This window comes from Stegodyphus dumicola, chromosome 10 (assembly GCF_044657685.1).
Source record: "Stegodyphus dumicola isolate Sdum_Otavi_A_Nest chromosome 10, ASM4465768v1".
Lineage (NCBI taxonomy): Eukaryota > Metazoa > Arthropoda > Arachnida > Araneae > Eresidae > Stegodyphus > Stegodyphus dumicola.
The window spans coordinates 129,245,763-129,266,861 of NC_140777.1; the positions used below are offsets into that span (position 1 = coordinate 129,245,763).

The 21,099-nt window shown below is 37.1% G+C and overlaps 1 protein-coding gene across 3 annotated transcripts in view; it reads left to right on the forward strand.

Moving 5' to 3' along the window:
• The window catches only part of LOC118201831 (uncharacterized), a 74,066-nt gene that overhangs the window by 22,464 nt on the left and 30,503 nt on the right, over nt 1–21,099 (forward strand). For 2 of the 3 annotated variants that reach the window (XM_085825532.1, XM_085825533.1), the window contains exon 3: nt 7,348–7,471. In XM_085825532.1, coding sequence (XP_085681658.1) covers nt 7,348–7,471 — 124 coding nt within the window. Of the gene's footprint in view, nt 1–7,345; nt 7,472–21,099 lie in introns of those variants that run through there. The other variant, XM_085825534.1, reaches the window with a different exon arrangement.

Sequence of the window (21,099 nt, forward strand, 5' to 3'; positions counted from 1 at the left end):
CAGGTTTACTTTTATAAAATTGCTCTTACAGTCTGCAAAAAATAATAAGCCAGATCCAATTCGAAGATTAAAGAACAACGCAATCATCAACATTAACTGAAATAGAAAATTAGATAATTTTAGCTTATACCGTCCGTTATACATTAAACGCGCACGCGAAAACGTATTCTGAGCTTGCGAACACGCATATGCGCAGTCGTAAAAGTCTTACATGCACACGTAAATGCCTATGCGCATGTGTCAACGCGGCGCATGCGCAGAAAGTTTTTAGCTTTGAGGTTCGGATTATAGATCATTCCGGATTATGGGTGTCCGAATTAACGACTTTTGACTGTATTATTTAATCATGATATTATAATCTAACAATTGGACCGAGTATGTAGTAGCCAACTGTAAACCATAAAATTGTACAGACAGTCCATCAACCTTTTTTCTTCCTGTAGCCCATGTCAAGCTTCACAATAATTATCATTACTGAATTATTATTATCAGTGCTATATTGATGAATTTATACTTTCTTCTGAGTGCCATTCTATTGATAGTACAGTCAAAAGTCGTTAATCCGGACTCGTCGGGACTTTCCGGATTATCGATCGATTATTATTCCGGATTATCGATTTTTCCGGATTATAGATCATCAGTTTAAATCTCGTAAGATGGCATGCAGAAATTCTAAAATTAAAAATATGAAACCGTAGTTTATGAAATAAAGAACAATTGTGATCTAAAGGGTATCAAAATTTACAAAAAAAAAAAAAAAAAAAAGCTTAATATTTATTTGTTTACTTTATTAAACATTTCTTTCAATGTAAGTTGTTTAAGTTCCTTCGTTTTATGTGATAATACTTTCTCTTTAATTCTATAAACAGACATAATTTCTTGTTCAATTACAAAGTTCCACTGTTCAAGTCCTGTAATTGCTGTGCCGAGAATACCGACTAACTTGTCAAACGAAATTTTTTCGTTTTCACTAACCTCTCTGTCACCTTCTTCATGTCTTTATCCGTTTTTTGCAGCAATTCCACTTTTTGTTTGATGGACATCGAAACATACTTTCGTTTTGTAGATCCTTTGGGAGCTCCAGCATCGGAAATTCTATTTGACATAATCGAAAGTTCAAGTTTACTTTTATAAAATTGCTCTTACAATCTGAAAAAAGTAATAAGCCGGATCCAGTTCGAAGATAAGGTACAACGCAATCATCAACATTAACTGAAATAGATAATTAGATAATTTTAGCTTATATCGTCCGTTCTACATTAAATGAGCACGCGAAAGCGTATTCTGCACTTGCGCACACGCATGTGCGCAGTCGTAAAGGTCTTACGCGCACGCGTAAACGCCTATGCGCATGTGGAAACGCGGCGCATGCGCAGAAAGTTTTTAGCTTTGAGGTCCGGATTATGGATTATTCCGGATTATGGGTGTCCGAATTAACGACTTTTGCCTGTATACATGCTAAAATTGATTTTTGCTGAATATGCATTTTCATTAGCACCCACAGTATTCTTATTAACTTATTTTATGGAAAAACATATTCTAAATTCATGTGTGTTTTGTATGTGTATAATACTACGTAGGTAAGTTGAAAAATAAGTTTCCCTTCTCGACTGTGGTCAGAGTTGTGTATGAAAGTCAAAAAATAGAGTGAGACATTAAAGATATGACATACCTTTATTTTTCCACATAGGTACCAAGTACATTGAGACATTTGTCATATCGCTTGATAAGCTTCAAAAAGCCCTCCGGGAAAAAATCAGGGCTTTGCATATGGAAGAAGCGTTGAACGGCTTGTTTCTGGCGTGGAATGGTGGACCCACGTTTCATCCCCCGTCACAATCCGAAACAGAAAGTCATTGCCATCTTCGTGGTAACGCACAAGATGTTCCAGGCTGACCCCCATGCGTTGTTCCTTGTGTGTCGAAGGAGGTGGTCAAAGGAGGAAGTGAGAGCGGTTATCCGCTATGAATGGGCACGTGGAGTATCAGGAACAGAAATTTATAACCGCCTCGTAGAAGTCTATGGGCCAGGTGTGATGTCGAAGCAAATGGTGCGGAGATGGTGTCTCGCATTGTGACGGACGTCAGCAAGTGGAGGACATACCGAGAGCTGGACGGACGCGCACGGCCACTACAGATGTAAATGTCAGGAAGGTGGATGACATGATTAGAGTGAACCGGTGTATCACCATCGATGAAGTAGCGGAAGAACTTGGAATCTCACATGAGCGAGCTCAAAACATCATCCATGACATTCTTCGATACAGAAAAGTGTCAGCACAATGGCTGCCCCAACAATTGACCTCGACACACAAGGAACAATGTATGGGGGTCAGCCTGGAACATCTCGTGCGTTACCAGGAAGATGGCAATGACTTTCTGTTTTGGATTGTGACGGGGGATGAAACGTGGGTCCACCATTTCACGCCAGAAACAAGCCGTTCAACGCTTCTTCCATATGCAAAGCCCTGACTTTTTCCTGGAGGGCTTTTTGAAGCTTATCAAGCGATATGACAAATGTCTCAATGTACTTGGTACCTGTTTGGAAAAATAAAGGTATGTGATATCTTTAATGTCTCATTCTATTTTTTGACTTTCATACACAACTCTGACCACAGTCGACAGGGGAAACTTATTTTTAAACTTACCCTCGTATATTTTATTTTGATATTATTTTATCTGCAGAACAGTTTGTAAAAGATAATTTGAGGTAAATATAACTAACATTCTGAATTTATCCTTGCTTTTTATTTCAAGAATGTATTCTTTAATATTGGTTAAACAAAACATGCCATGCACCTGCAACATGAACGCACATTTTAAACTGGTCTTTAGGTACACTAAAGTGGACACCTAGTATCCGATATAATGGTGATATAGGATATGAATGTTCACCTACTTCACTTTTTTATAGTTTTTCTTTATTATTAAGATTCTATTGCAGTTACTATTAAAGGACAATTATGTTTATCTCTTTTTTTTTTTCTCTTTTTTTTCCCTCCTCATATTATAAGGTATTTGTCTCACTTCCCTAGCGAGCCGTCATGGTGTAGTGGTTCTGTACACTGGGCCGGTATTCCAGAGGTCCGCGGTTCGATTCCCGGCGAAGGCGGTAGCTAATTTTTCAATCTCTCTGTCTTCTCAAAATTACCTAATGTCTCTACAAGTGGTGCCCGAACTAAAAGGTTTGTGGATGATGATTCTCCACACGCAGGATTTGGGCGACTAGGTCCCCTAAAACCCTAGTAGCTCTTTAAAAAGGGGAGTATATAAGGTATTTCTCTCACTTCCCTAGCTAGCTTTCGAGGTGTAGTGGTTCTGCACACTGGGCCGGTATTCCAGAGGTCCGTGGTTCGATTCCTGGCGAAGGCGATTGCATATTTTTCATCTTTCCTGTTTCCAATTAACCTAATGACTCTACAATATATCTATATGTAATAATAAAATGTATAAATCAAAATTCTGTTTTTAATTTGCAAAAGTCCCTCAACTTTTTTTAATATGGTTATTTTCTATCTCCTTCTTCTAAATAGTAACTGTGGTTACAGTAAATCTAAACTATATCAATTCGAAATGAATCTCTTTTGCATGATACTTACATATTGCTACTGACACAGGCACTTACTAAATTTCCCAGTATATAAGATTCTCTTTTTCTTAAATTATTTCGAATCTAAAAACTGATCTTGTACAACAGTGGCTCTAGTAGCTACAGAAAGTCCAAACAAAACCAAGGGTGAAAGATTGTCAGCAATGGCATGTGTGTTAAACCTGAGAATACTGCTTACATGTTTCTTTAAAAAAAGGAAAACATCTGAAGTTCCATTTGAGATTCACAACAATTTCTTACACCCACCATTCGTTAACAAACAAAGAGATATGAAGTTTTCAAATGATATCACGTATAGTTCCTAACAAAACAAGTGAATGTATGTTAAGTCATCTTTAACCTAAAGACACCACAAAGAATTTTTTTGGACAAGACTGTCTACAATAAAGATGAAATGGTACAGTGCATTTGAAGAAACTGCACCTTAGGTTATTGTATACTTTAGAGGGAGTTAAATGATGAGTTGTAACAGAGTTGAGGACGAGTTGCATACTGAATAAACACTGATTTCAATAACTGTAAGTAATAATATTTTCCTGTTAAATTGTAATCCAGCAGGCTAATTAAAATCAGTTTGTCAACCAATTAATTCTTTATAGTTTTAAATTTTTGGGTCCTAAAATCGAACTGCATCTTATGCGTGGGAGCATCTTATGCAAGGGGAATTGGTACATAGTGCTCCAGCCAATATTAATTTCAAATTTGAGAATCAAAACTTAAAATTTTGTTTATGTATTATCCCACTAACCATGAAACTGCCTTTCCTTGACCATTTTCACATATATTCTGTCAGGAAGTTCATTTGTGATAGTAGAGTGTGTTACCTTCTCATGGACTGTGCATATTAGTTTGTCCCTAGGGCCCCTGCTCGTCTTCTCAAGGCAAGGGTAAAAACCTCCCCAGCATATTTGCAAGTAGCTTGATCCCTGTGCCATTCAGAAATGTAATAAAATTTAAATATGGCCTTTTTTCATCTGCGTTTCATGCAATAAAGCCTCTCGATGCCCACAAAGGCACTGATGTCATGGAGGACGTAGTGAGTTTTGAACCGCTATCAAAAGTACAAACTAAGCTTCTGTATGTGTGAAATAAATGATGGGTCTATTATGAGATAGTGGCTGTCAGTGCATTTCAAAGTGATAACACTATCATTGGTGGATTCAAGTTGTTTGCAGCTCAAATATTCTATGAATAAAGCTATAGGAATATAAAAAAAAGTTGATCTTGCTAGTAGTCATATGCTTGTCTCGAAGATTAAGCAATGCATGTCTAAGTACGAGGGTTGAAACTTTACTCGTGTCAACACAGCTAAAAAACGCTACGCAATATAACCAAAGAATATTGCGTATACCACATGTAAACTACATACCTACCTTACCTCTCAGCAAAAAGTCCTGCCTATGTCACGCGCATGCAGAGTGACGCAAAGAATGGATCCTTGTATTAGCTCTAGGTCTAAAGAAAGTGTTGTCAGGATATTTTCAAAACAAGAACAGCGATGTTGGATAAAAATTGAATGTGCCAGAGGTCGTACAGCACGACAGTGTCGTCAAGGGTTTCAAGAGGCTTGTGGGGAATCTGCATTGCCTTACAGAACCGTAGCAAGATGAGTGAAAACATTCAATGAAGGATACTAAAACATGGCAGACATGCTGCGGCCAGGTCGTCCGAGTGTCAGCGATGCAGACGTGCAAGCTGTTGCCGCACTAATGGACAGTGATTGCCGCCAAATGATTCGTCAGCTGGCTGGACAAACAGGATTTTAGTGCATATGACTGTGCTGCACATTCTGAAGGAACGTCTGTCCATGAGAAAAATTGCTTTATGATGGGATCCACATCAGTTGACGAAAATGCAGAAATGGCTACGATACGATGCTGCCCGAACCCACCTGGAGCGCGATGAGCGCGAAGGAGATGCTTTTTTATGCCATATCATTACGCTGGATGAGACTTGGGCCCAATCAAATGAATGGCGTAATCACGGGTCACCACGACGTTCGAAATTTCATCAGAACCCCAGCAATGTGAAAGTTATGGTGATTCTCGTGTACGACTGTGATGGTGTCATCCTAACGCATACCGTTCCCCCACAGCAGACCATCACTGCGCAGTATTACTGCTCATTTTTGGAGCACAATCTCCGACCAGCTTTGAGAAAAAAACAGCAACACTTTCTGCAGAACGCTCCTCTCATTTTGCATGACAATGCTCGGCCACATGCAGCGCAAGCTGTGACTGATTTGTTCAAGCGATGGGGCTGGGAAGTGCTTTACCGTCCACCATACTCCCCAGATCTAAGCCCTTGTGACTATGACTTAATTTCTAAGCTGAAGGAACCACTTCGAGGCACTCGCTTCCAAACTGTTTCTGAGATTCTTGCGGCAGTAAACCGGTCCATTCAAACTATCAACAAAACAGGCGCTGCTACAGGTATTCTGCGACTTCCACATTGTTGGAAACAGGTTGTACACAGTGCTGGCGACTATATTGAAGGACTGTAAAACATGGTGGCATGAATCACTTTTGTATTCCTTGTAAATAAATAGTTGCCACTATTAAAATTCCAACCCTCGTGCATGATGCATCTGCACTTTTGTTTGATGTAAACCTGGTTGGTTCCCAATAAACCACCTCATGCTTTTATGAATAAGGATATAAATTATCTGTAATTGCTGCATTTTTTCTCCCATTTAGAAAATTATTAAGATTTGGGACCTGCCTTCTACAGAGCTACAAGCAGTGGATTATTTTCAAGGTTTTAGTATCCTACCATAAAAAAGTGGTTATAAATAGACACGATATTGTCAGCTAAACACTGACAAAACACTAATTAATAGCTTAGAACAGTTACATAAAATCTGTAGGCTAACAATATGTATTCTAAACAGTATTCTGTGTTCTAAACAGAGCTTCTGGGGAAATCAATGTCTAACAAAACAGTAGAAATTGATGAAAGCCTTTTTGCAAAGTGTAAAAAAAAAAAAAAAAAAAAAAAAAAAAAGGGTTGAATACTGGTTGTTAGTTAATAAACAGGCATCCATTATTTCAGAATTCCGTAAGATTGATTGATGCAACTTTGTTAGGTCTCCGCCACGTTTGATGGTGGTAGACAACTTGTGCAGTTGACAGGATAATACCCTTGAAATTAATGAATAGAAATAAAGCTTTGTTAAAACTAGATATTTCTAAACCAAATTTTCATCTTGGACACATCACATTTTCTTTTTTCCTTCTCTGCTACCAACTCGCGTATCATTTGCTGCTATACTTGCTTTCGATATTGAAAAATTCATTACAGAATGGGTATGCAGATTTCACTCGTTAAGCTATGTTATGTCTATGTCAATAATAATTATGTTGAGATATAAAATTGCTGAATCAACTGTGTTTGCTAATATGTCACTTTATAAATCACACTATGCTTCATCAACAGTATACAAATTATTTCATGTGTGTTTATATATAAAAAATTTAGAACCAAATCCCACAAAGACATGAAGGAAATAAAATTAAAAACCAGCAAAAACCAAAATTCTGTATAAATATGTAAAAAATCAACCAATAGTTACCAAACCGGAAGAAAAAAAAATTGATACTTTTATGTATATATTCATATATTCGTATTTCCATTGTGACTTTAACAGTATATGAACATTGAAGTATTATTTTATTTTAGTTTTTGTTAACTTATAAACAGTTAATTAAAAAAAATAACTTATCTAATGATTTCTTTCAGATTTTAATGCTCTTGCCATGTTTTATGTTGCTAATGATGTTATTCAACACTGTGGAAAAAAGAAAGCTCCAGAATTTAGAGAGGCCTTTTCAACTGTTTTAGAAAAGGCAGTTTGTCTTCAGAAGTAAGACTTGCTTCATGTATCATTATAAAGTGTTTTTATGGAAAATATTTTAAAAACATTTTATTTACAAGAAACTAAGTATGTTTGCCCCTTTTGTGTAACTATTCATGGTATTTATGCATGTACAGTACAAAGTCTGTAATCCGGACTCGTCGGGACTTTGGCGATTCTGGATTAGGGGTTTTTCCGGATAATAGATCATCAATTAAAATCTGGTAAGATGGCATGCAGAAATTATACAATTAAAAATATGAAAACGTAATTTATGAAATAAAGAGCAGTTATGATCTAAAGGGTATCAAAATTTACAAAACTAAAGCTTAATATTTATTTGTTTATTTTATTAAACATTTCTATTAATGTAAGTTGTTTAGGTTGCTTTGATTTTTGTGCTAATACTTTCTCTTTAATTCTATAAACAGACATAACTTCTTGTTCGGTTACAGTTCCATTGTTCAAGTCCTGTGATTGCCGTGTCGAGAATACCGACTGACTTGTCAATCGAAATTTTTTCATTTTCAATAACCTTTCTGTCACTTTCTTCACTATCGGAAGCGCACATGGGTAAACGCTTTATGCACATGCATAAGTTTGTGGCTCTCAGGTCTGGATTATAGGTCATTCCGGATAATGGACTTTGTACTGTACTTTTTAGAAAATCATTTATTTATACTTTTGCGATTAACCCTGGAGCACATGTGCTCATCTGCCTTGAGTTTTTTAAGAAAAAATCAAAAATCATCAGGTAAAAGTGTTATACTTATGCCAGTAATAAATTTTATGATCAATCTTAAGAAGTATGCACATAAAATTTTTCAATTCCTCCTAACACCAGTTCCAGGCGCCACACCATAAAAGAAGGACGTTCCCTCAGCGAGCTGCCATGTAGTTGCTTATTTTTCCAAGCTTTACCATCATCCTTTCCTGCAACCTGAGAAGTGGTCATTATGCAAAGTTATTAGTCCAAAGGGATTTGAATCCCGAAGGACTGTTAGTTTCGTTTTGGCATTTTGCGTCGGACGGATAAATGTCGGTTCACTTTTCAAACTGTTGCCATAAAATGTTAGAGTCCTGCTTTATATTTGAAGAAATTAAATAATGAAAATCTGCGTAAATGTATGTATATTTCTCACATTGTCATAAAATAACGGTACATAGAGTCATCGAATTTTGAATAACGTAATCCTCCAGCAAATATGAGCATGTGGAAGACCAAATTTGAAATTTGAAATTTGTTTTATGATCGATTTCCTATTTTTTAAAACTTTGACAAATTTTTGATTAACAAACTCAAGGATTTCAAAGCGAGCAATGGCAACGTTGTGCAGAAAAAACATTTTTATCTCCAGCGTGTGAGTCTCTGTATCGGAAATGCTAAAGATATGCTCGTTTTAAAACTATTTTGCGATATTGCTGTTGCACTGGATCTTATGGTTTAAGTGTGAGGAGCATGATATTTAATAAAGGAAGGTAACACACAAAATGTTAAAAAACGTCCCTTTGGACGTAATTTAAAATCTGAAACATTTCAGATTTTTTTTTTTTCCATCCTGTTTACTGTAGAATCGCATCACCCACAGAACTTAATTCTGCCTTGAATATTTTCTCGCGATAACTTTATTATTTGCACTCCCATTTTATGGCACATGCCAATGAGCCTATTAATCATAAAATCTTTCCTCTTCGCTTTATGCTTTTGTGTTGTATTGTGTGTATATATATATATATATATATAATTTATTTAGTAAAGAAATATTGATTATATTATCTCCTAAGATTAATTTTAGTAGAAATATCTTTAAAGAGTGAATCCATAGTTAGTAAGTTCAATTCCGAAAATTGTTTTAAAGTAACTTGAATGTAAATTGTTAAAAATGTTTAACAGGGACTTGATTTAAATCATGAATAACAAAATTTCAATTGTAAAAAGAAATAAATTAAAAGCAAGTAATCATTGTCATTGATCGAAAATTAGTTGACTTTTTAAGGGGAACAAACCAACTCCCGTTCAATGAACAATAATTAAGAAATAAATACGAAGGTGTTTCGTCCTTTACTCAAGTAATAAGGCAATGCCAAACCGGCAATTCAAGCTAGGCCAAATATTTCCGTGAATAGAAGGGATCAAGAACCAATGCAGAGCACCAAAGAACTCATTCCAATTAAGCATTTTTGCTAATTCAATTTTGAGTGAAAAGCAATTTCTGCAGTAAAATTGATAAATTGTCCCTCGACACCCTCGTGTTTATGCATTTTAAATCAAAACTATTTGTAAAAATTAAACATTGGAAATTGGCATTATGAAATAGAACTCAAAGTAATTGAAATAAATGTTAGAAAATTACGAAATATAAGAAATGCATTATATTTTCAGTCCAGTGCAAGCACATAGACTGAAAATTGGGAGTCCTATTTCATCGATGAAGCATGAGGTTTGTGATCTTTACCTCATTGGAACTTACCACTAGTCATTTTCTCTTCCGAAATATTCAATTCATTTGATAAAATGGAAAATAACGGCACAGATCAAGCCACTGGAAATATAGCACATGTAGCAAAGAAAGCTCCTCCCTTCTGACGAGCAAATCCGGAAATCTGGTTCTGGCAGATCGAAAGCCAGTTTGCATTAACCGGTGTAACAGTAGAGTGCACAAAATTCCACTACGTATTTTCTGTTTTACAACCTGAGGAGTTAGCGGTTGTAGGAGACATTATTCTTAACCCTCCAGCCGAGGCTGCATATAAAGTGGTCTATGTATGCAATATGCAGATATGGAGGAACAGCGTCTCGGAGACCTCATTTTTGGAATGCAGCTTGGTGACAAAAAATCATCACGCCTCTTACTAGAAATGCGGAGTATGGCTGGCTCACGAATGAGCGACGATCTTTTTTAAATCACTTTTCTTGCAGCAACTGCCATCACATGCACAACAGATTTTAGCCATTTCCATTGACAAGTTACACAAGCTTGCCGAGCTGGCCACTGGAAACAGTGCTTCAGTGTTTGAAGTAAGAACAGAAGACTCTACGCTAAAAGAATTATTAATGGATATTTCATCTCGCCTCTCTCGGATTGAAACACGTTCCAGATCGTATTCAATCGAACGAGAGCAGCAGAACAAAAGAGGCCGTTCATCAAGCCACCAATGACGAGGTAATACAGAGCATTACTGGTACCATCAACGGTTTAAAGAAAAAGCTACCAAGTGCACTAAACCCTCTACTTTTAGGGCGGAAAACTAGTGCCGCAGTTACTTGGCTCTTTGGGTGTGCAAAACTGAGATTATTGTTTATACCTCTCAGATAAATCCACACCATTAAAGTATCTGATTGATACGAGATGTCTTGGTAGTTCCGCCCACAGTTACGGAGCGCAGCCAGGAACCTGCCATTTGTCATCGCTGCAGTCTCTTAACCTATTATTGGGGCTGACTTCCTTCTTCACTTTGGATTACTGGTCGACATTCATCAAAAATGTTTGGTGGATCCACTTACCCAACTATGTTCCAAAGGAACTGTGACTACAAAAGATATAACTCACATCAAGGCAATCAAAGGAGATACTAAATTTCACAAAATGCTTGCCAAGTTTCCTGCACTTACCTAAGCTAGCTCAACAGCACGAAAAATTCAGCACGACATTACTAACTGTATTGAGACTAGAGGACCACCTGTGTTTTCATGGCCACGTAGGCTTTCAGCCGATAAGCTTAAAGCAGCCAAACACCGAAATCTGTAGACCCTCCAAAAGCTGCTGGGCATCCCCTCTGCTCATGGTGACCAAAAGCAATTTATATTGGCAACATTGTGGGGATTATAGGAAATTAAATAGTGCCACCATTCCAGACACTGCAGGACATTACAGGACACTACATTCCTCACATACAGGATTGTCTTCAAGTCTTAGATGGGAAGTGGATGTTTTCAATTCTGGATTTGGAAAGAGCTTACCATCAAATTCAAGATGTGCCAAAAGCAGCTGTTTCTACACCATTCATTCTCTTCGAATATTTATTCATGCCATTCGGGTTATCGAATGCTGTGGCTACATTCCAGAGGTTTATTCATCATGTTCTCAATGGACTGGACTTTTGTGTACCATACTTTGATGATGTTTTGGTAGCATCTGAAAATGACACCTAGCACATGCAACATCATAAGATAGTGTTCCAGCAATTCACAGATTATGGTATAGTACTAAATGCAGCTAAATGTGCCTTGGGTAAATCAACTGTGAAATTTCTAGGACATATGGTAACTCCCGAGAGTATCACTCCTTTACTAGAAAAAGTTTCAGTAATTTTGAATTTCCCAAAACCAGAAACTGTGAAAGAACTTGGGCATTTTCTGGCTATGGGCAACTTTTGCCAATGTTTTATTCCGCAAGCTCCAAAAACTCAAGCGATACATACCTAAAGGGAGCAATGAAAAACGACAAAAGACTAATCGCATGGACTGAAGTAACCACAAATGCATTTGAGAAATGTAAGAAAGATCTGTCAGACACAGTGATCTTGTACCATCTTTCGTCAGAGACCCCACTCACAATTGTAGTTGATGCTTCTGACATAGCTATGAGTGCAGCTCTTCACCAACAAGTTGAAAAAAGATGGCAACGTCTTGCTTTTTACTCAAAAAAAAAAAAAAATCTCCAACTCAACAGAGATACAGTGCATACAGAAAGCTCCTTGCGTCGTATATGGCAATAAGGCACTTTTGACATATGGTCGAAGGTCTGAACTTCATTTTATTCACAGACCACAAACCACTTACATTTGCATTTCGGCAAAAAGAAGATAAATGCTCTCCACAAGAACTTAGACAACTGACTTTATCAGCCAATTTATGACTGATATTTGCTACTTAAAAGGTTCTGGTTATGTGGTAGTGGATATGCTGTCTTGAATTCATATAACTACAGTTAGACACCATCTGCTATCAACTACTACCAGCTTGCCAAGGAGCAAGAAAATTATGCTGAACTGTGAAATATTTTATCAGGAAGTTTGACTACCTCCTTAGTGCTGAAGCTCCTCCCTGTTGGTCAGCCTCCAGTTATTCTGCATTGTGATATCTCCACTGGTCGCATTCGCCCTTTCGTTCATTCCACAGTCATTTCGTCGAGCAGTGTTTAGCAACCTTCATTCTCTCTTACACCCAGGAGTAAAAGCCTCAGTAAAGCTGATCGACGAAAGATATATTTGGCCGTCAATGAAAGCAGATGTCGCATCTTGGGCTCTTGAGTGCTTACTGTGTCAGAAATCTAAAGTGACACACCATACCAAAAGTAAAATTGGTGTTTTTGTGCCACCTAGTGCTAGATTCGAACATGTTCACATTGATCTCGTAGGACCTCTTCCTCCATCCAAAGGCTTTCGATACTGTCTCACATGTGTCAGTCATTTTTCTAAGTGGCCAGAAGCATTTCCGTTAGTAGATATATCCACAAAACGATTGTTGCAGCAGCCTTCTACGCAGGTTGGATCTCCAGATTTGGATCCCCTCTCCAACCAGGGAAAGCAGTGTGAATCATCACTTTTTGATGCACTAACCAAATTCCTGGGTACAGCTCGACACCGCACATCCCCATACCATCTGTCTGCAAATGGCCAAGTTGAAAGATTTCTTCAGCAGCTGAAGTCCGCAATCATGGCACACAGCAATAGTTAGTGTACTGCTGTATTGCCTACAACTTTATTAAGTTTCAGAGCCATTTGTAAGGATGATCTGCAAGCAACCACAGCAGAAATGGTGTACGGAACTCCAATTCGTCTCCCAGGAGAATTCCTGTGCCCTACTCCTGGAACCTCAGCTCCAATGACTTTTGTTGGAAAGCCTCTCAAGTCTATGCAATGCCTCCTACCTCCTACAAATCAACCTCATGGCGAGCAAGTGGTATTCATCAGCAAAGACTTAACCACCTGCAGTCATGTTTTTCTTCGAATGGATATAATGAAAAGAAGCCTTCAGCCGCCATATGAAGGCCTTTATGCTGTGATCAGTCGAGGTGACAAAGTTGTCACAAATTCCATATGGGCCAAAGCTAATACAAGTAAGCATCGATTGACTTAAGCCCGCATATGTCACAAAGAAAAGACTCTGAAGAGTCAGTGCTCGCAAACAATCGTAGAACTTCCCAACAACAGAGAATCCACCTAGAAAATCAGAGATTCCTACGCCAACAGCAGCACCGAATTGTGACTCACCAGCAATGGTAACTTACTCAGGCGGACGCATACGCTTCAGTCCCTGGCATAGCTAAAATCTTGCTATCACTGGTAAGGGGCTCACCGGACTATATTTCTTGAAAGGTGTGCCTCGGATGAATACAAAGGAGAACATGTGGTGACGTGGCTCCAGGAGAGGAGAAGCAGACGTCGTTGGAGTACACTGACTCTCTTGGGTTGATATTCTGATGCGGTAAAATGCTCCTGTAAGTTTCGATTTAGAAATGCTGTAATGTTTTTCCTGCGCGCTAAGTAACTTATGTAAAATAACTTCTAACTTGAATATGGATAAGTTGCATCTTACTTTATAAGGTTTTATCAAGCATTCTATGTTTGGTACCATGTAACACATCAAAATTAAGCTTTTAAAAATAATAAAAGTTAAAAACAAATTTTGTATTAATATTAGAAACCAAATAAAATGCTTTGTAATATTTTTTTGTAAAATACTACACTAGTAAGATGAGAGGATATTTAAAGTTATTTTTTAAAATATACAGCGTGTTTCAAAAGGACCATACGTATTTTGAATGCATATATTTATTAAACTGTATTGCATACGAATATGAAACTTTACACACATATTATGTATGAACCTCTCTGTAGATTACAGATGTTTGATATGTCCTCCATCAGCGACACAAACAATATCACATCGATACTCAAATTCCTACCATACTTGGGCAAGCATGTCCGTCGTCAGTGACGTTATGACAGTACGGATCCGGTTCTTCACCTCTTCTAGGTTCTGTGGGAGTGGGGGTACATAAATGTTGTCTTTAATGAAATCCCATAGGAAGAAGTCACAGGGTGTCAAATCCAGTGACCATGGAGGCCAGCTGAGACATGCTAAGTCGCCTGTTCCTTGATAACCAATCCAACGGTTCGGTTTCATTCCGATAATTGCGCACTTGGTGACACCAGTGAAGGGGGGATGTTGAAAAATAAAGTTGTCTTCGTCTTGTTGAAAAATGAAGTTGTCTTCGTGCAGCCTCGGAAACAATAAGTTTTGTAACATAGCGAGATGCTGTTGACTGTTAACCATGTTTCCATCAAAGACGAATGGGCCATAAAGGGATATCGCACAAAACACATTGATTTTGGGCGAATTTCGTACATGTTCAATGGCTGCATGTGGGTTTTGTAGGCCCCAAATTTGAATATATTGTTTGCTTACATGGCAACTAACATGAAAAAAACGCTTCATCACTGAACACGATGTGTTGTGCGAAATGTGCACTGTCAATAGCATCAATAATCTCATTACAAAATGCCACACGTTTGCGTTTGTCATCAGGATGCAGAACCTGTAACTAATGTAACTTGTACGACTTCATAACTAACCAATGTCTCAAAACACGTCAAATTGTTGTTGTAGCCAGTTGTAACTCCCGACTGGCGTGACGAGTTGGTTTTGAAGGACTACGTTGAAAAGCAGTTTGAATTCGTGCAACATTTTCATCGGGAACACAAGGGTGGCCAGGACTCTTTCCTTTACATTCACATCCTGTATTCACGAACTGTCGATACCATCTGCCCATGTTCCACCAATTTGGAGGATCACTTTGGTACCTCAATTTGAGACGTCTTTCCACTGTAGTCACGGAATTGCACTTCGCAAACTCGAAAACTAAATATGATATCTGCTGCGGAGTAGCCATTTTAAACATATGACAGTTACCACGCAAAACAGAAGACAACTGATATCTAGCAGCTATTAATATAAACTAGACTATGTATTCGTTTCGTCAATAGCCAAGCCGAGGCGCAGTAATCGATAGTTTGGACAAAATAAAACTTTGTAATACATATACAGTCAAAAGTTAATCCGGACTCGTCGGGACTTCGGTGATTCCGGATTATCGATTTTTCCGGATTATAGATCATCAGTTTAAATCTGGTAAGATGGCATGCAGAAATTATAAAATTAAAAATATGAAACCGTAATTTATAAAAAAATGAGCAATTATGATCTAAAGGGTATCAAAATTTACCAAAAAAAGCTTAATATTTATTTGTTTACTTTATTAAACATTTCTTTTAACGCGCGCATGCGTAAAGCATACATTATGCATAGCTGAAATTAGAAAATTGCAACCAGAAAACTATTTGATTTGTATTCGTGATATTTATAATGATGAGGTATTTGATTTAAATCATATCAAAGACGGAGTACATCGAGATGAAATACTACATTTAATAAGGAATTATAAGCCGAATAAAATAAAAACATCTGCCCTGAAGATAACCATAGTGCTGACAGATCAACTTCCAGTTCATTGCACGCTGCGAGGCCCCCCCTCCACGCAGAGCAGCGTGAAATTGATAAACAGATTTCGGAACGGTTAGATAAACAAAGGATATGCCTTTATCCATTTTTTGGAGCAATTCCACTTTTTTTTTGATGGACATCGAAACATACTTTCGTTTTGTAGATCCTTTGGGAGCTCCAGCATCGGAAATTCTATTTGACATAATCGAAAGTTCAAGCTTACTTTTATAAAATTGTTCTTACAGTCTGCAAAAAATAATAAGTCGGATCCAATTTGAAGATTAAGGAACAACGCAATCATCAACATTAACTGAAATAGATAATTAGATAATTTTAGCTTATACCGTCCGTTATACATTAAACGCACACGTGAAAACGTATTCTGCGCTTGTGCACACGCATGTGCGCAATCGTAAAGGTCTTACCCGCACGCGCAAACGCCTATTCGCATGCATCAATGTGGGGCATGTGCAGAAAGTTTTTAGCTTTGAGGTCCGGATTATATATCATTCCGGATTATGGGTGTCCGAATTAACGACTTTTGACTGTATTCTTTTTGAAAAACTCTGTATTTTATGTGCATGAAGTTTTTGAAATTTTAAATTTTAAATTAGTTTGCATTCTTTATTTAAAAGTATCTGTTTATTAATTATATCTGTGAAATGCATTCTTGATTTTTAATATTTTGATTTATTTTGGTATAGTTTTTTGGAATAAGTTTTATTCTACAAATGAGTATATGGAGAATAAGGAGCAATAAATAAAAAAGCTGCTAACTTCAAGAGTTTTTACCAAACATGGAATTTAAAAAAAATAATAATAATTAAAAAAAAAAAGTGGTAATTGTAATATGAAATCAATGTCATGTTAAGAATCTTTGTTATTATTTTTTTTATGGTTAGTAAGCCTTGTAGAATTATCATATATTATTTTCATTATATAGAGGGCAATTCAAAACTAGAGCAACAAACTTCTAAGAGCAGTAGACGGAGAGGACTTGGAATCCCATAGCAATGCAGGTCAGAAATGTAGTCCTAACGAGATGGGGTGGGGGTTGTTAGGGGCTGTTGCAGGAAAGCTGTCGAGAGCCATCCACAAAGATATCAGGATGGAAGATTTGAATACATCGTGATCGCAAATTGACATTTTAAGCTCGTAAGCTTAACCCCTTAACTGTTGCGGGCATATATATAAGCCTTACTCAGCCGATGCATTAACTGCTCTGGGTGTATATGCCCTTCCGAAATGCTATCATTTGCTTTGCGGTGTTACCAGTAAAATTATTTGCAAAGCTTTGGAATATAACAATGCAATGACTTTGACAGAGTATGCAAAGGGGGGGCTACTTTTTCAGAGAAGAGGAGAGGAATCGGAGGTGGGATGTTTCTGAAACGATGAAAGTAATAACTGGGCGGTTATTGCCCGTGTTTCTGTTTGAGTAAAACGTACTTTTTTTATTCTGTATCTTCCATTTTTATTTAGTGTTTGTAGTATATGCTTTTTTTATGAATATGTCTGATAGTGATTACTAATGACTGCACAGTTATTGTTCGTGTTTCTGTTTGAGTAAAACATACTTTTTTATTCTGTGTCTCTCGTTTATTGTTTGTAATAGTGATGCTAAAGCAAAGTTTAAAGTTTATAAAATTAAACATTTAGCAGTAGTAGCAATAAAAGCTCCCTGAGATACTATGTTGTGCAGACATTGAAGACAATAAAAGGTTTTGAACTTAACCAATTTATTAACAATATAATAAAGAATAATAACACAGAAAATAAATTTCAACAATATCAGAGTCTTAGGAAAAATACAATATAACCATCATTCATCAAATAATATTTTTACCTGGTCTTCAAAAACACTGGCATTCAATACAAACAAAATGTCCTAAACAGTAATTAATCAGCCTCAAAATGAAGTTGGCTACACATTCAAAAAGTCCATGATCAATGGTCGATAAAACACCTGAAATTTAAATCAAAGTTCTTGAAAGCACTCAAAACCGGCCTAACTCCGTTTGCATTAGTTTGACACAAGGAATTGCCGCTCACGTATTCTAAATGCCGCCTTCATTGAAGAACAATGATGCCACCCATGGCAGTCACTCACATGGTAGCCTCTGGAACCAAGGAACCTATTCTAGAACAATCATCTTGTATACAGGAACCAAGGAACTTTATTCAGGAACAGTCATCTTGTGGACAGGTACCAAAGAACTTTATTCACCGGACTGCATGCATCCTTCCGAAGAGGCTGGAAACCGCACACCCAAGTGCCAGAAAAGCAGGAACTAGAAGGAGAGTTGAGCCAGAGCGACGCGAGATACTTATAGCAGAAGTAGGCATGACGTCATCTCACGGCAACCAATCAGCTATCGTCACGAATCGGCTTTCCAGATGAGGTAACATCACGTTTCGTTTTTGCATCTCAATTAGGTTGAAACAGTCTGTTTTCAACGCAAACAGTGGCAGTAAGAAAAAGAAGTAGAAATAACTAATATAGTACATTAAAAATAAGAACTAAGTCTAATAAACATTTCAAGGAGGAGAGATGATGCAGTAAAAGGTTTACAATAAGTTATATTTTCCAACAAATAGGAGCTTTTTTTACAAATATGTGTGATAGTGAAATAGATGATTGCTTTCCGTCATCTTCATACTCAGACACCTTAGAATTTAATATTACGTCAGATGAAGAGGATTGCGACTATTCTCCGAAAGATGCTCGACGTTGAGTATGACCTGTGGTCACCTCCACGGTTTCTATTTAGGTATACTGAATTTACAAGGTATAACACTGAAACCTGATATAGTCAAAAGTCGTTAATCCAGACGCTCATAATCTGGAATGATCTGTAATCCGGACTTCAAAGCTACAAACTTTCTGCACATGCGTCAACACATAATGCGTTCATGCATGTGCATATGCGTTTAATACCTTTACCCATGCGCATAATATGTTTACGCATGCGCGTTTAATGTATAACGGACGGTATAAGCTAAGCTAAAATTATCTAATTCAGTTAATGTTGCAGATTGCGTTGTTCCATAATCTTCGAATTGGATCCGGCTTATTATTTTTTGCAGACTGTTAGAGCAATTTTATAAAAGTAAGCTTGAACTTTCAATTATGTCTGATGCTGGATACTGCCAAAGAATCTACAAAGTGAAAGCATGTTTCAATGTCCATCAAACAAAAAGTGGAATTGCTGCAAAAAATGGATAAAGGCATATCCTTTGTTTCTGTAATCATTCTGAAATCTGTTTATCTATTTCACGCTGCTCTTGGGGGGGGGAACGGCATGCAATGAACTGGAAGTTGATCTGTCATCACTATCCTTATCTTCAGGGCAGATGTTTTTATTTTATTTGGTTTATAATTCCTTACTAAATGTAGTATTTCATCTCGATGTATTCCATCTTTGATATTATTTAAATCAAATTCCTCGTCATTATAAATGTCACGAATACACATCAAATAGTTTTCTGGTTGCAATTTTCTAATTTCGGCTATGCGCACGTTAAAAGAAATGTTTAATAAAGTAAACAAATAAATATTAATTTTTTTTTTTTTTTATTTTTTGTAAATTTTGATACTCTTTAGATCATAATTGTTCTTTATTTCATAAATTACGGTTTCATATTTTTAATTTTATAATTTCTGCATGCCATTTTACCAGATTTAAACTGATGATCTATAATCCGGAAAAATCAATAATCCGGAATCGTGAAGTCCCGATGTGTCTGGATTAAAGACTTTTGACTGTATTACACTTTACTGGCCTAAAAATAAATTGATCGAAACTCCATTTTTTGGGATGTTATACATCTTTTTTATTGTACAAACATCATTTTCATTATATTTACATCTTTTTTTTATTATACTTTTACTCTAAACGTATTCTAATTTTTTTCTTTTATTCTTTATTTTGGGAAAGTAAATAGTTTTTTAGACAGCAAAACATGCACTTATTCTCCCCCCAATACATTCCATAACTACGTGCACTCGTGTAAAAACGGTGGCACTGGGGAGTGAATTGTGTACGTTTTCTGTGGCAGTTAAGGGGTTAAAGTAAGTCATGACTATCTTGATAATGAATTTTTCCCAAGTTGTCTAATGTGGGCTTTGCATGAAATTTCAGATGTTTTTAGATATGCCAGGCTTCCATCGGACATTCACAATAGCCATGAAGATGTGCCATTTCAGTAGTTGTGAGAGTCCATGCTTTATTCCACGTTAGAAAATGTCGGAGATCTACATCATCAGGAAAATCAGGATTAATTTTTTTGGTCTTTAAATGTCATTCTGTGATTAGAGTAAATTCCAACAAATATTTTTCCTTCTAGCTCTGATCAGCTGAAGGATAAACAAAGAGGTTGGAATGACAGGCTAATAATGGGTGACAAAGAGGCTAATAATGAGTGGAAAAACTTTATTGAGCATTAATTTACAATATGTATACCCTTTCAATTTCACAACAGGTGTTGAAAATCCTGACCATTTATTATTATGCAGGCATTACAATGGCCATGCATGGATCGTCGAACCTTTTCAAAAATACCCATTATGTTGCGGATGTTTGCAGCTGTCACGGAGATTGTTTTAATGAGATCAGTGTTACAGTCAATGAGCATCTCATAGACTATGCCTTTCATTGTCCCCCACAAGAAGAAATCCAGGCTATACAAATCAGATTCTGAAGGTGGCCATGCAGCGGCCATGCCTAATCTTCCATGCCTAATCCACTACTATGCAAATATATTTTCAGGTAATCTGATATGGTACAGGCGAAGTGAGCTGGAGCCCGTTATGCTGGTACCGCATTATTTGCTGAACATGCATAGGACAGTGTCGAGTAGTTGCGGCAGTATTTTCTCCAGAAAAATACACTATTTTTGACCATCCAGTAGAGGTGGGAAGAATATGGCCTAATTAAGTAATCACTGATAATACTTGTCCATACACTCACAGAAAGCCGCTGATGGGTAGCATGTGGGTTCATATTTTGTGGGATGTCATAGTTAATCCTCAGACTGCAATGGCTGGACCTCTGACAAATGATATGGATGTAAAGGCTTCCTGTGTAATGTCCACCGTACACAAGTTGAGATGCTATAATATCATGGG